The 14,023-nt window shown below is 45.6% G+C and overlaps 1 protein-coding gene across 1 annotated transcript in view; it reads left to right on the plus strand.

Moving 5' to 3' along the window:
* Nucleotides 1-311: 311 nt before the first annotated feature.
* The window catches only part of DCUN1D4 (defective in cullin neddylation 1 domain containing 4), a 126,842-nt gene continuing 113,130 nt past the window's right edge, over nt 312-14,023 (plus strand). The window contains exon 1 of the mRNA XM_030191368.1: nt 312-433. Coding sequence (XP_030047228.1) covers nt 415-433 — 19 coding nt within the window. The 5' untranslated portion in view covers nt 312-414. The remainder of the gene's footprint in view (nt 434-14,023) is intronic.

Here is a 14,023-nt window from a genome sequence, read left to right on the forward strand (position 1 = left end):
TGAAGGCGTGGCCTTCAGGCCACTCCAGTCCAATCAGATGCCTTTGCACAGTGTTGCCTGGCGCACGCGCTCGAAGGCTGGTGTAAGATGAGCAGCCCCAGCAGCCAACCCGCCGGGCTGAGAAGGCGGACACCATGGAGCTTATTGATCAATGAAAGGACTTCCGTAGGAGGGGCCTGTCTACTGGCACGAGACAAAGAAGAAGGAGGTGGAGCAGGTTGCCAGCTCCGCCCAATCTAGTGGGAGGAGGAGGTGGGATCATGGTTGCCGGCTCCAATGAGATGGCGCGGCGGGCGGGGCGCTGGGGATGAGCGTGTGAGCCTGTGTGGGATCGGCCGTGAGCTCTCGCTGTGTGTTAGAGACGGAGACGGGAGATCGGAGGTAGCGGTAGAGAGCTGTCTTCGTTACTTGAAAATGCACTCGGATGCTGTCAGTAAGTGATGGGATTATACTGTGGTGACCTCTCTTGAAGGGAGTGCAAATATAGAGGTCTAATTTGTGTCTTTTTAGTAGGACCTTTGTCCAGTGGTCTGTAATAAACCCTTTCCGTCCCCTCCCCCATTTCATAAACCAGATAGTACTGAAATTTCTCTCCCCTTCCTCCTAATCCCACTGAGGTGAAAGCCCTGAATTAGTGTGATTGGCACCGGAGACACGCCGGAGATGCTATGATTGAGATTTAGCCCTAGATTCCGAGGGTTCCTCGGAGGTGGGGGGTACCCCCCCCTTTATTTTTTCTCCGTGGCTGATGCACTTGCTCTATTTTCGCATCTCGCCGGTACCAGGACGTTGCGGAGAGGGGGTCGGTCTTTTCCGATTCTAGCAGGCATCCGCAGATGTGGCGAAGCAGCTGTGACGCAGTTTCCTAAAAATGGGAGGAAAATTGGCGAAACATGCTGGGGTTTTTGTCTTGGTTTTTGCAGGGACGAAGCTGCTTAGAGGGTGGACATTTCTATTCGGGCTCTGCAGGGTGGACTGTATAATTTAACGGATGCGCTCCATGGTCGGTAGGAGCGGAGACATCGGTTTGGGGGGAGGGAGGTTGGCATAGGGAATTGTGGGAACTGTAGTTGGGGTGATTGAGGCATCTGGATGGCTGTCACGAAGCTGTATCCTATACATGCCAAGGAATTCTATATCTAGTCTGGTAGTCCTATGAAGTCTGTGCAACTTGCAGTGCTATTCCTGCGAAGCTTGACAGCCGGAGATGCCTGCATGAAAAGATACGAAATCTGCTGCATAAGGAGCATAAAAGTTGTTATCCTCCCCACCCCCAGCAACTTATGGTTATAGTGCGAAAGTAATTTGCCTTACAAGATTGATAAGGACAGAGGTTACAATTTTTTTTTTACAATCCTGTTAATATTTAATAATTATTTACAGTAGATATAGAATGTTTTACATTTACTTAGAGTAGTACTAAATCTGGTTAAAAAAGGCATTGAATATACCCAAAATGAGCAAAACATTGGGAGTAAAGTTTTTGGTAGATAGACAGGATTGTGAAATTTCAGTAGATCAAAAGTGTCAATGTACCAGTAATTCTCTTGGCTTATTTTCCTTTCCTGAAAATGCAAAAACAGATATGCAGATTTTCAAAGTACCGATCTGTTAATGCGTGGAGATGGCAGACTTTCCATCTGTGGAATCTTGTAGAAAGTCCATATTGACAATTTGTTTTGTCTCCAAAAGAAAAGCATCTGCAAAAAGTGCTTGAACAGTGTAAAAGGAGTATTTATACAGATTGTTTAACTTTTTTTATATTTCTATCCATGTTGGTAACTTAAGAAAATTACCAGGTCATGTTGGTAACTTAAGAAAATTACCAGGTCAGGACCAGTAGTAGCCACCTTCCATTCAACTTGTAAGAAAAACAAGTCTAGAAGGTTTTGGGTTAGTGACCTGGTATGACTTAACACTATTTTTTCTGATACATTCTTTTCTAGTTTGAATACTTCTATTTGTGCTTGGTAATGTGTGCAAATTTGTGTGCTTGTTGTATGAAACTGCATGTGCAGTTTAGAGAATAGTGCCAGTTCTGCACACAAGTTAATTGTTTAATTAGATACAAATTGACACAACCAATAATTGGTGATTATTGGAGTTAATTGCCAAGAATTTGCCCTAATTTTCAGTTACCCAGGCACTGCAAGATGTGGATGTGAACAGGGCACGTTAAGCACTTTTGATGACGGCAGATAAAGACTTATATGGTCCATCCAGTCTGCCCAAGAAGATAAACTCATTACATAATACAACATACATGTACCTGATCTTGATTTGTCCATGCTATTTTCAGGGCATAGAATATAGAAGTGTGCTCAGCACTATCCTTGTTCTAAAACTTCTGAAGTTGTCATTGAAGCCCTTGAAAAGCTTCATTAGGTTCGAGCATTTATGACTGCTATAGAGTTAGTGTAAATGCTTGCTCCTGAAGTTGCACGTATAACTGTGGACTTAGGCTAGTATTCTACCATGATAATTAAGCACTTGTTGTTATAGAATTTATGCTTAGCACATACACTTTGGATGCTTATCTTTAGGTGACCTGCACAGAATTACCCCCTGCATTTGCAGAATTGCACAGACGTTTTTTTCTATTGAGCATAAATGTAAATTGCTGTCTAGGTTTTCTGCAAAATCATGTTAATGGCGAGTTCTTTTTTTTTTTTTTTTTTTTTTTTTGCTTAAAGTTAGCTATGCATTGCGGTCCCTTGTCTGCAAACTTAAATACAATTCCCAACTGGGTGGGGAAAAATAGCAAATTTTTGTGCCACAAATAATACAGTTTTGCAAAGTGGAAGGGCATAGTGCTTTCTCATTTAGAAGAATGCCCTTTCACCATGCAAAGCGTTTTGAGCAATTTAAGTAGCCATGTTTCAGAAACATCATGAGGTGTAACATATTTCTGTAAGATTTCCTTTTCTTAAAATTATTTATATAATAGCAATGCTACACACAAGATAACCTTGTTCAAGCAACACGGAGCTTACGTGTAATGGAAAAAAAAGTATTTCCATTTAGTACAGAAAAAAAAGAAAAATGTTAGATAATCGCTCTTAATTATTATTTGTTACATTTGTATCCCACATTTTCCCACCTTTTTACAGGCTCAATGTGGCTTACATATTACCGTTAATGGTGTTAGCTGGTTTCGGTCTGAACAAATACAAGGTATGAATGAGTACAAGGTGATATGGTAGATAAGGTATATGTATGATAGGTAATTGGGGGAGTTTAGAGAGGGAGAGGGGAGGATGAGTCAGGCAATGTCCATTACGGTCTTTGGTTATATTGTGACGCAGATGTCCAGGTATTTTTTATGTTGGGCCGGAGGGGTATGCTCTTCTGAACAGGACTGTCAAAAAAAAAGGGGGGGGGGGGAGAAGTGAACAAGGAGTAGGAAAAAAAATAGAAACAAATATACAAGAAAGGCTTAACATGAGAAATAACCCCACATTTTCATATAAGCAAGTCCTTTTTCTAAGTAGGCCCAGCTGTAATCTTCATATGCAAAAAAACGTCTTCAGTTATTCAGGGGCAAAAAAAATATATATTTGACCTCCGAGTACCGTGCAAAATGTTTACATGGATAGCTTAACAAAAAAGTTGGCTATCAATGCTAAAAAGGCTTTTCTTCTCTCCTGCATCACTTGAGTAACATCTGGGTAAACCCATATCTTTTGTCCCATAAAGCCTGAGAATGACAAAAGTATATTTGCAAGAGCGCATTTAAATCTTGTTCAAAGATGAGAGACCAGCAAGGCAGATCTTTCCAAAACCTCCATTGATGATTCTTCCAAATTAGCTATTAAATTGTTCAAATCAGCTTCCTGATCTTGCTGATGAGGTCTTTTCCCGAGGAATTCAGAGGCTGTATGTAAAAAGTAAACCTTATTTAAAGATGGAATAACTTCTGATGAAAATTTCAAAATGCCTACCAAATATTTCTTGAACTTATCCCTGGGGTATAATCTCAAGGAGAAGTTTGAATTTATGTTCAATTTCCTATTTTCAAATTGCTCTATTTTCTTATATATCAATATCTTATCTTTAACCAGTACAGATGTAGTTTCTTGAAGTACTTTGACCTCACCCTTTAAATGCTGTACTTGGCTTGAGCCCTCTGTCTTTACAGTTTCTTGCTCACAAGCGATGTCAATTCTTCGAAAAACTTTGAAATAGAAGTTTCCAACTTGGTTAATACTTCCACACACCTTCAAGTGTGACCGCCTTAGGAACCTGTGATTTGTGAAAATGCTCTAGATCTTCCTTCCCCCGGCGACGCGATGGAGCAACTTCTGCAACTGACGAAAACCTGTAACCACCTCCATCAATTTTCCCCGGGCATGGAGGCAGATTACGAGTCGGAGGAGATACAGATGACTCCAAGCCCAAGTGCCTTGATGCCCCTTCATCGGGGGACACAGCAGGTGCTTCGACTCCAGTAGAAATGGGAATTCTAGTGGCATATTGCTCTGGTTTTTGCTGCACTGGATAGAAGTTGTATTTGCAGGGGAAGTGAGTTCAACAATCCCCTTTCGCTTATGGAGTATAAGGAGAAGAAAGAAATATTACTGCAAGAAAGAGTAGCAGCATTCAGGAGTGACACTAGCATAGTTCATGCTGCCATTATAACCATCCCTCCCCCTACTCCTGTGTAAGATTTCCAACAGTTTTTTTTTTTTTTTAGGAACTATGCTTGGGATTAGAGAGCAGAAGGGTATGTTCTCAATTGTACTGAGGAAATATTTTAATAAACTATTCCTGCAGCCATCAGCAGTGCATTTTAGTTGCATTTTAGAGCATTTAGTTTAAGTGCTTTAAGGCATGGACTAAATGAACATAATGCTGGAAACTGCCTTGAGCTAAATTTGGAAAGGTGATCTATTAATACAAAATTACTATTACATTTAGGCGGTTATGATTTCCAAAACAAAGGCAGAGTACAACAAATTGTGCCATTGGGATCAGAATTTATTTATTAATGATATAGAAACAAGAGTAATGAATGAGGTTATCAAATTTTATGGATGAGTCAAAAGGGGGTAATTCTCTCAAAAGGTTCAGTAAAGTTAGGCGCTAGGATGATGAGTGGTAAACACGAATTCTGTTTTGGGAATTATGTGCATAATTGCAGTTATAGAATACTAGGATAAGTCCATGATTATGTACCTAACTTTAGATGTGAGCATTTACACCAGCCAATGCTCATACTAGTTAGGTGTTTAACTGCTAGTGTACTAGAGCCCATGCTGTCTATGCCTCTGCGCAAATGCATGCTATGAATTTTGTTTCATACAATTTGTAGAATACTGACTAAGGGAAGTTATGCACATATCTGCAAATTACTGCAAGTTAACACCAGTTAAAGCCAATTACTGGTTAATGGCAATTAGGTGCTTATTTTAATAATATACTGTTATTTGCCATTTTTCTATAAATTGCGCAGATAAATTTTGTGATCTAAGTGCAAAGTTTTCTGTGTAAGTTTATAGAATAGGGGAGAAAATGGCCACAAGGAATTGCAGGAGGACATTACTAGGTGGGAGAGCAGAGCATCTAAATGGTAGATGAGGTCTGATGTGCATAAGTGCAAAGTTATGCTCATAGGGGAACTAATCTTAGCTACATTTATTATTCCAGGGGGAATTCTGCGCAAACACATTGAAAATTCTGCACACTTTGTAACTTTTTTGTGTGCAGAATTTCCCAATTATAAGGGCTGGCATCTCCCCCAGTCATGAAATACCCCCCCCCCCCCCCCCCCCCACAGTTTTTCATGGTCTTTCTTTCAGACCGCCACCCCATTCCCATGGTGCGTGCACACATCTCATCCACCTTTTTCCAACCCCCACACTCATCCACTTTTTTTTTCAGCCCCCTCCCTGCCTCCTTGCCTCCACACACCATACACCTTTTCCAGCCCCTACACTCCATCTATTTCCAGTCCCCCCCCCTGCACACACACTCCATCCACCTTTTTTCCAGCCCCCCTCCCCCCGCACATAGTAACATAGAGGGGCATAATCGAAAGGTCGTCCAAATCTGAATTTGGGTGCCATCACGAAGTCCGCCAAAATCAGGTAGGTATAATCAGAAAATAATAGGGGTGCCCTTAGACATTCCATTATCGCGGTTGAAAGCGCCCAAAATATAGGAAAAAGGACGCCCTTAGACATTCCATTATTGCAGTTGAAAACGCCCAAATCAGGGGCGCCCAAAGTATACGAAAAATGTGGCAGTTGTGAGAAATGTGTCCTTGTTACTGTACTTTATACTCAATGTTCCTTATATTTTCCCTGTACCTGGATATCCGCAACTACATGCACTGTACTTGTGGAACATGCAGCTATGGGAAATATAAGGAACATACATATTTTATTGTGTATATATGAAGTTCACACACTTGATAATGATCCATATAAGGAAAACTCCCCACGCAGGCCCCGCACTCGTGACGACAGTCCATGAACGTCCATGCATCACGGCCATCCATGTGTGCAGCCATTATAGATGCCAAGATGTGCAAGTACTGACCTGTCCATGTATGGGATGGTCGTCCATATATAGAGCTGTACATGTGAAGACTTTCATCACGCATGGGCGTCCATATAAGGCGATGCACGCTTTCCAACTGTTATTCACTGAGAAACATGGCACTCCGGAGAGAACCAAACTTTAGTGAGCAGGAGACTCTGTGCTTAAAGCACAGAAGAATTCTGTTTAGGCACCACCACCTAGCCCCCTGGACTCTCTCCATCCAAGCCTGGGGTGAGATAAGGGACAGGTTGGAGAGGTAAGTGTTTGCTCACCCCCTCCCCCTCCTCCTTGGCTTTCAGGGCCCCTTCCTGTAGCTACACATATAAGAGCGCCCTCAGCAATGTAAGCTCAAACTGTAGTCTGCATTCAAGGATAATCAGTGATATGTGATGTACTAGAAAGCAACATTCCCACATCCCTACAATACTGCACACAAACGGTACTCTCTGTCCTCATGTCCACCTCAATGACATCATCTGTACCAAATCAGTGTTGTGAGTCTCTCCTATTTGATTTCCAAATGAATTTGTGTGCTGAAGGCAAGAAGGGCCATCCCCTGACTCCTGGTGTACAAACGTATATCTTGCAGAAGATTTGGCAATCGGAGGGACTTCGAGTCCCTCTGGCGGAGGTTCCGCCGAACCAAAGGAGAGAGCCCTGACATGATCAGGGCGGTGAGACGGCACCTTAGGGCTCGACGTAAGTATTATAAACAGGGCACCTGTACTCATTTGTAAAAGTATTTAATAATGCAGATGTGCTGTACAATATCAGTTTCCATGTGGTTAATAGGCAACTAGTAAGTCATAACACCTCTGTCCCAGATCAAGGCCTGAGGTTGCAGCTATCCTTCCATGAGTGTGGCTGCAACTTCCAACTAACCTCCTCTGAGATGAATGAGATGACATGCCTCACTTCCCCCTTTCTGGGGTGTATACTGTATCATGGTATTCCTGCCTGAGGTCTTAATCTTAGTGTATGTCATTGCCTCATATTAAAGGTATGTGCTCACCCCCCCCCCCCCCCCCCAAAAAAAAAAAAATAAAAAAAAATAAATAAAAAACCCAAAATGGTCAGCCAACCATAGTCACAAATCATATTGCAAACATGCTGCTGAGCAATGAGTGTGGTCTGCCTGTGTACTCTGTGTCAGACCAGCATCCAGGGTTCCTTGTCATGTCATCTCATGCATCTCACACCCCATGGGTATAGCCCAGGGCTCACCACACCTTTCCCCATCCCCCGCCTCAGGCCAGCCAGCTCCTGCACTATGCAAGCCATGTTGGATGTGCTGATCTCAAAGACAATCCTGTTACATACACAGGGCGGCAGCAGGAGGAGCCGAGGAGGTGGAGGCTGAGGCATGGGAAGATATGCCTTCTCTGGTGGGGGAGGAGCATCCACCAGCCCCAGCAACACCACCAGCAGCTCAACCCACACCAGCAGCTACAGACAACAGTGCCGCAGTATGGCAACTCCTGCAGCATCTGGTTGCTGTAGGAGGTGGCAGCACTGCGGCACTCTGGAGGGGAGCGGCAGGAGACCCACAGCGGGCTCGTGCTGCTGGTAATAGAGCTGTTGTGGCGGAATTTGCACAAAGCACTACTTATGTGTTATCAAATGGTGGGGTTGATGGGAGAGGAGGCAGCAATCTGGGTTGCATGACAGGTGACCTGTGACAGAAAATCTTTGGTATACACCCTACGCCTGGAATAAACTTCCTGAGCCCCTATGTCTTGCCCCATCCTTGGCCACCTTTAAATCTAGACTGAAAGCCCACCTCTTTAACATTGTTTTTGACTCATAACCACTTGTAACCACTCACCTCCACCTACCCTCCTCTCCTCCTTCCTGTACACATTAATTGATTTGATTTGCTTACTTTATTTTTTTCTATTAGATTGTAAGCTCTTTGAGCAGGGACTGTCTTCTATGTTTGTGCAGCGCTGCGTATGCCTTGTAGCGCTATAAAAATGCTAAATAGTAGTAGTAGTGTAAGTGTGGCCTTACAGAAGGCCACATGTTCCTTCCAAACTACATGGCTGTATGGTAAGGGGGGGGGGGGGATTTCTTTTGAGGGACACAAATGCCCATCCACCCTTTCCCCCCCCTTACCATAGAGCCCCACAGCACAGAGTTGTGTAACTAATAGGTATGTTGTCTAGCACTAGTGATCTGCCAAGTAGAAACTTGGAGATAACCCATAGGTAGCGCATAGACAATGTTTGTTCTCTGATCATTAGACACCCTTACCCACAACCAAACCACATTGGTGAGGGCCAGGAAGGAGCTACAAACAGTTGGGTCATCTTTTCACAATGAAGGTACGAACAATGGTATATAGTGCTGAGGAGAAAAGGGAAAACAATGGTAAAAGCATTAGATGGATGTTTACTTCATCACAATTACAATATACTACGTCAGGTACAGAAGGGCAAAGGCTAGGGGAATTATTTAAGGCACCAGGCTGTAGCCACCTGCAGGTAATTTTGAATAGGAACTGTAACTAGAACCCCTCTCCCTCACCATGACTTAAGGGCTCAAGGCCATGGTAGGCACGCACCTGTGGCCACCTTGAAAATAGTTTGCAGTATAGAATTTAGAAATGTTGTTCCAGAACTATGGAGGATTGTAGGACTGTGTTGAATGATGTGGAAAAGACATTCAGTGCAAATATGCTTCCTCCCCTCCCCACCCCCAACAACCTTGAGAATGGGTGGGCACTTCATAAAAGGGGACTGGGGTTCACCACTTAAAGAAGGGTGGAACCTAGCGGGGGAGACACATGAGGTGCAAAGCGGGAGAAAATCTACCAGCTGTGGATACCCGTGAGCCTGGTGATAATAGAGGTAAGATTTGAATGCAGAGAACATACAGAGAATTGGGAACACTTGACCATGAGGGACGCACACATCCATTCTCAGGGCCTCCTCCCCTCCCCCACCCCCCAGGCAGCCACAACTGAATGTGTCCAATAGAGAACAAGACATCTGTACAATGAATTGGGTAGAAACAATCATGGCTCTCAAAGTGCAGTGTATTACAGTCCACTGCTGTCTCTTGCAACCCTCTTGACCAGCTGTCCTGCAAGATGCAAGAAGTGTTTGTTTAGCACCTACATAGCAGAAAGGGAAGAGGTGGCTGAGAGGTATGAGCTTACCTTGAACTTTTGTGGTACAATGGCATCAAAGCAACCACCCACCGGCAAGAGTAATTTCAGCGACCCTGAAATTGAACTGCTGGTTCAAGAAATACAGAGGAGACACATGCATCTGTTTGCTCCTAGGGGACAGAGGCTAGCTGCTACAACAAAACAGAGAGAAAGGGAGGCAGTAAGGGACCGACTCAATCGGTCTTCCACTGTGGCAGGAATGTGGAAGACTGCAAACAGAGGTGGCTGTGATGTCAGGAGGAAGGGTGGCGCCAATCCCCCCCCCCCCCAGTAGATGACACTACAACAAAAACCCCCAAAATCAAATAGGTGTACAAAAGCATACAGTGGCAAAAACAAGGTTTGCTAAAACGCTTGGAAATACCACCCCATAAAAAACCTTCTAAAGTGCAAGCACAGGGAAAGCTGTTTTAAAGAGCGCCAATATAGGGAATGCAAACTTCCAAATGGGAAGAGCATCTGGGGCCGCTTATCATTATCACTCATAATCGAAATGAGGGCACCCAAAACACAGAGCAGCTGGGGCCTCCCATAGTTCCCTACATATAATCGAATTGAGGGCGGCCAAATCGGCGAAGCAGCTGGGGGCGTTTAGGGATTTTGTCAATAATCGAAATTAGGCCGACCATCTCAGAAACGCCCATCTCATTCTCACATGGGCGTCCCTGAGAACGTATTTAAGTGCCCTTCTTTGTATTTTCGATTCTTTTCATCGCATTGGTACAATGGCACCAAAGCAAGCATCCACCGGCAAGGGTAATTTCAGCGACCCTGAAATTGAGCTGCTGGTTCAAGAAATACAGAGGAGACGCATGCATCTGTTTGCTCCTAGGGGCCAGAGGCTAGCTGCTACAACAAAGCAGCGAGAATGGGAAGCAGTAAGAGACCGGCTCAACGCGGTCTTCCACTGTGGCAGGGATGTGGAAGACTGCAAACGAAAGTGGCGCTGGCTGAGGCAAGATGTCAGTAGGAAGGCTGGTGCCAATCCCCCAGCAGATGACACCGCTAACTTCACCCCCATTGAGCGCATTATTAATGGGCTCTTGCCCCAGGAGGGGATCCATGGCATTGGGTCCCTTGATAAATCAGCACAGCCTGAGGGCTCAGGTAGGTGGTAGGTTCACCATTAGGAAGCTGGGGTATCTGTTGTGCTGGACTACACTCTGTTTTACATAAGTGGGGGATAGTGTGGTGCTCCTCAGTAGGGAAAGGGGGGAGAACACCACATGCAATGCAAATCACTATTCATTACAGACCATGACACAGGGAGTTGGAAGGGGGAGGGTTTTCTGCAATGTATATAATATATGTACATAATATATTTAAAATCTAAATAAAATAATTAAACTGTGTATAGGTTAGCACTGTTTCACAGCTTTGGGGGCCTTCCCCATCACCAAACTCTGCATATCTCCTTCCCACACCTCTGTGCTGTAGCCACTGTGTGTGCACTCCTTCCACAGTTATATGTCTACCCACCTGCCTGTGTGGCTCTCTTGCACATCAGTCTCTGTAGTACACTGCGCTCCTTGTCTCCAGCTCTGTACCATGTACAATGACATCTGTGGCTTGCCTGACAATCCCATTCTTCACCATCTATTCACCATCTATTTGCTGGGTCTTTGCCTGTGGAGCTATGTATATGAATGCTGAAAAACAAAAGTGGGTTATTTTGACCAACACACTTCCTCCCCTTTTGCTATGCAGGTGATGACAGCCAGTTAGAGGAAGAAGCTGGCCCTAGTGGCCAACAGCCCCAGCACACAGAGCAGCAAACCAGTGGGCCTGCACAAGAAACTACACAGGACCATGGGGTGGAACCACAGGACCCAGCAGCAGCAGCAGCAGATGCTCTCCCTCCACCACCTGCAGCAGAGGCTATCCCTTCGTCACCCGCAGCCTTTGCTGGTGGTGGCACTGAAGAAGAATCTGAAGATGCAGAAGGGGAGGCACCTCCTCAGCAGAGGCCAGCCAGCCAGAGGAGGCAGCTACTGTGCCTCGCCACACAATTGCTGGGCCAGAATGTGCAGATGGAAGACTACCGGCGCCAGAAATTGGAGCTGCACTGGCAAGTGCTCCAGGCTCTGCATCCTGTTCCTCTGGGGCCTGCTGCTCTGGTGGCTGTGGCTCTTTTGGGAGGGCCTGTCCTCTGCGCATTGCCAAATTATGTAGCATGCAGCAGGCAAGGAATGTCTTTGCCATTTTTGGGGGCTGTACAGGAGCTTCCCTCCAGAACGGTCCAGACATTGGAACCTGTTCTTAAGTTGTCCGAAGGTGCCCTCGATGATGCCACGGGTGGTCTGATGTCTACTGTTGTAGTTCTTGTCTGACCTTTGTGAGTGCACTATGGGGGTCATGAGCCAACTCCACTGTGGGTAGCCTCTGTCAACTTTGGAGAGAAGCAGGATGAGAAAGATGAGTGTGTATTGTTTGGAGCGGGTATCTTGTGGAGGGGGGGGGGGGAATAGTGGGTTGTGGAGTGAGCTGGAGGGAGACAGTGCTGAGGGCTGCCTGTTGGAGGAGGTATAGTTTGGGCAGATCCATGCTGCACTTACCTAGGAGCCATCCGCCGGTGATCTCCCCTCGGTCAAACCTGCGGAAGATTCCTGAATGCTGCAATATATAGGCGTCATGGGTGGAACCAGGGTATCGGGTACACATGTCTAGAATCTCCCCCTGGGCGTCACACACAACTTGCATATTGAGTGAGTGGAATTCTTTCCTGTTCCTATAAGTGGCCTCTTGTGCCTGGGGGGGGGGGGGGGGGGGGTCTGAGTGCGACGTGTGCAGTCAGTGGCGCCTATGACCGAGGGGAAGCGAGCTACGGCGTAGAAGTCAGCCATGTTGTTCTGCAGGGCCTGGGGGGTGGTGGGGAAGGTGATGTACTCAGAGGTGTGGGTAAAGAAGGCATCAAGGAACTGGGTGAGGCAGTTAGAAATGGAAGCCTGGGTGAGACCTGTGTTCACAGCTAGGACAGACTGGAAACTCCCAGTAGCCAGAAAAGAGTGAGAAACAGTGATCTTTAGGTGCACAGGGATGAGGTTGTTCCTACGGGTCCCGGCCTGCAGGAGGGGTTTGAGCTGGTCACAAAGGTACTGAATGGCAGCCCTATCAAAGCGGTACCTAGTGAGACACTGCAGGTCAGTGAGGTCTAGGAAACTGCTATGGGGCCTGACAACTCTGGTGCGTGCGTTCCTCCTGCGGTGCCTCCCCTCTTCCTCCAACATGTAAGCCACCTGTGCATTTAGTGCCTCCATTTCCCCACACTACAGGTGCAATGCAGTGCCACCAGTGCTCACCTCTCCCTACCAATTTGGTGAAACACAGCAGCAACAAACAGAAGCTGACACTCACTCTGCCACCACCAACAAACAATGCGGTCTCACACAGCAGAGCCACACTGCAAGCACTCTCCAAGCAGTCTTCACAAACACGGTGCGGCAGTACACAGGACAAAGAGACAAACAGAGACTACAAACAGGTAAGGGAATGAAATATGAACTTGGGGACAGTGAATGGAGAGGGATGGGGGAGATAGAGGAAGGAGTAGTGGTGTCTGGGTTTGGGGGCTAGAAGGGGTAGGTAGGGAAAGGTGAAAAGGTAAAACACAAATGAGGTACATAAGTAATGCCATACTGGGAAAAGACGAAGGGTCAATCGAGCCCAGCATCTTGTCCACGACAGCGGCCAATCCAGGCCAAGGGCACCTGGCAAGCTTCCCAAACGTACAAACATTCTATACATGTTATTCCTGGGATTTTGGATTTTTCCAAGTCCGTTTAGTAGCGGTTTATGGACTTGTCCTTTAGGAAACCGTCCAACCCCTTTTTAAACTCTGCTAAGCTAACCGCCTTCACCACATTTTCCGGCAATGAATTCGAGTTTAATTACACGTTGGGTGAAGAAAATTTTTCTCCGATTTGTTTTAAATTTACTACACTGTAGTTTAATCGCATGCCCCCTAGTCCTAGTATTTTTGGAAAGCGTGAACAGACGCTTCACATCCACCTGTTCCACTCCACTCATTATTTTATATACCTCTATCATGTCTCCCCTCAGCCGTCTCTTCTCCAAGCTGAATAGCCCTAGCCTCCTTAGTCTTTCTTCATAGGGAAGTCGTCCCATCCCCGCTATCATTTTAGTCACCTTTCGCTGCACCTTTTCCAATTCTACTATATGTTTCTTGAGATGCGGCGACCAGAATTGAACACAATACTCAAGGTGCGGTCGCACCATGGAGCAATACAACGGCATTATAACATCCTCACACCTGTTTTCCATACCTTTCCTAATAATACCCAACATTCT

This window comes from Microcaecilia unicolor, chromosome 2 (assembly GCF_901765095.1).
Source record: "Microcaecilia unicolor chromosome 2, aMicUni1.1, whole genome shotgun sequence".
In the NCBI taxonomy this organism is placed as follows: domain Eukaryota; kingdom Metazoa; phylum Chordata; class Amphibia; order Gymnophiona; family Siphonopidae; genus Microcaecilia; species Microcaecilia unicolor.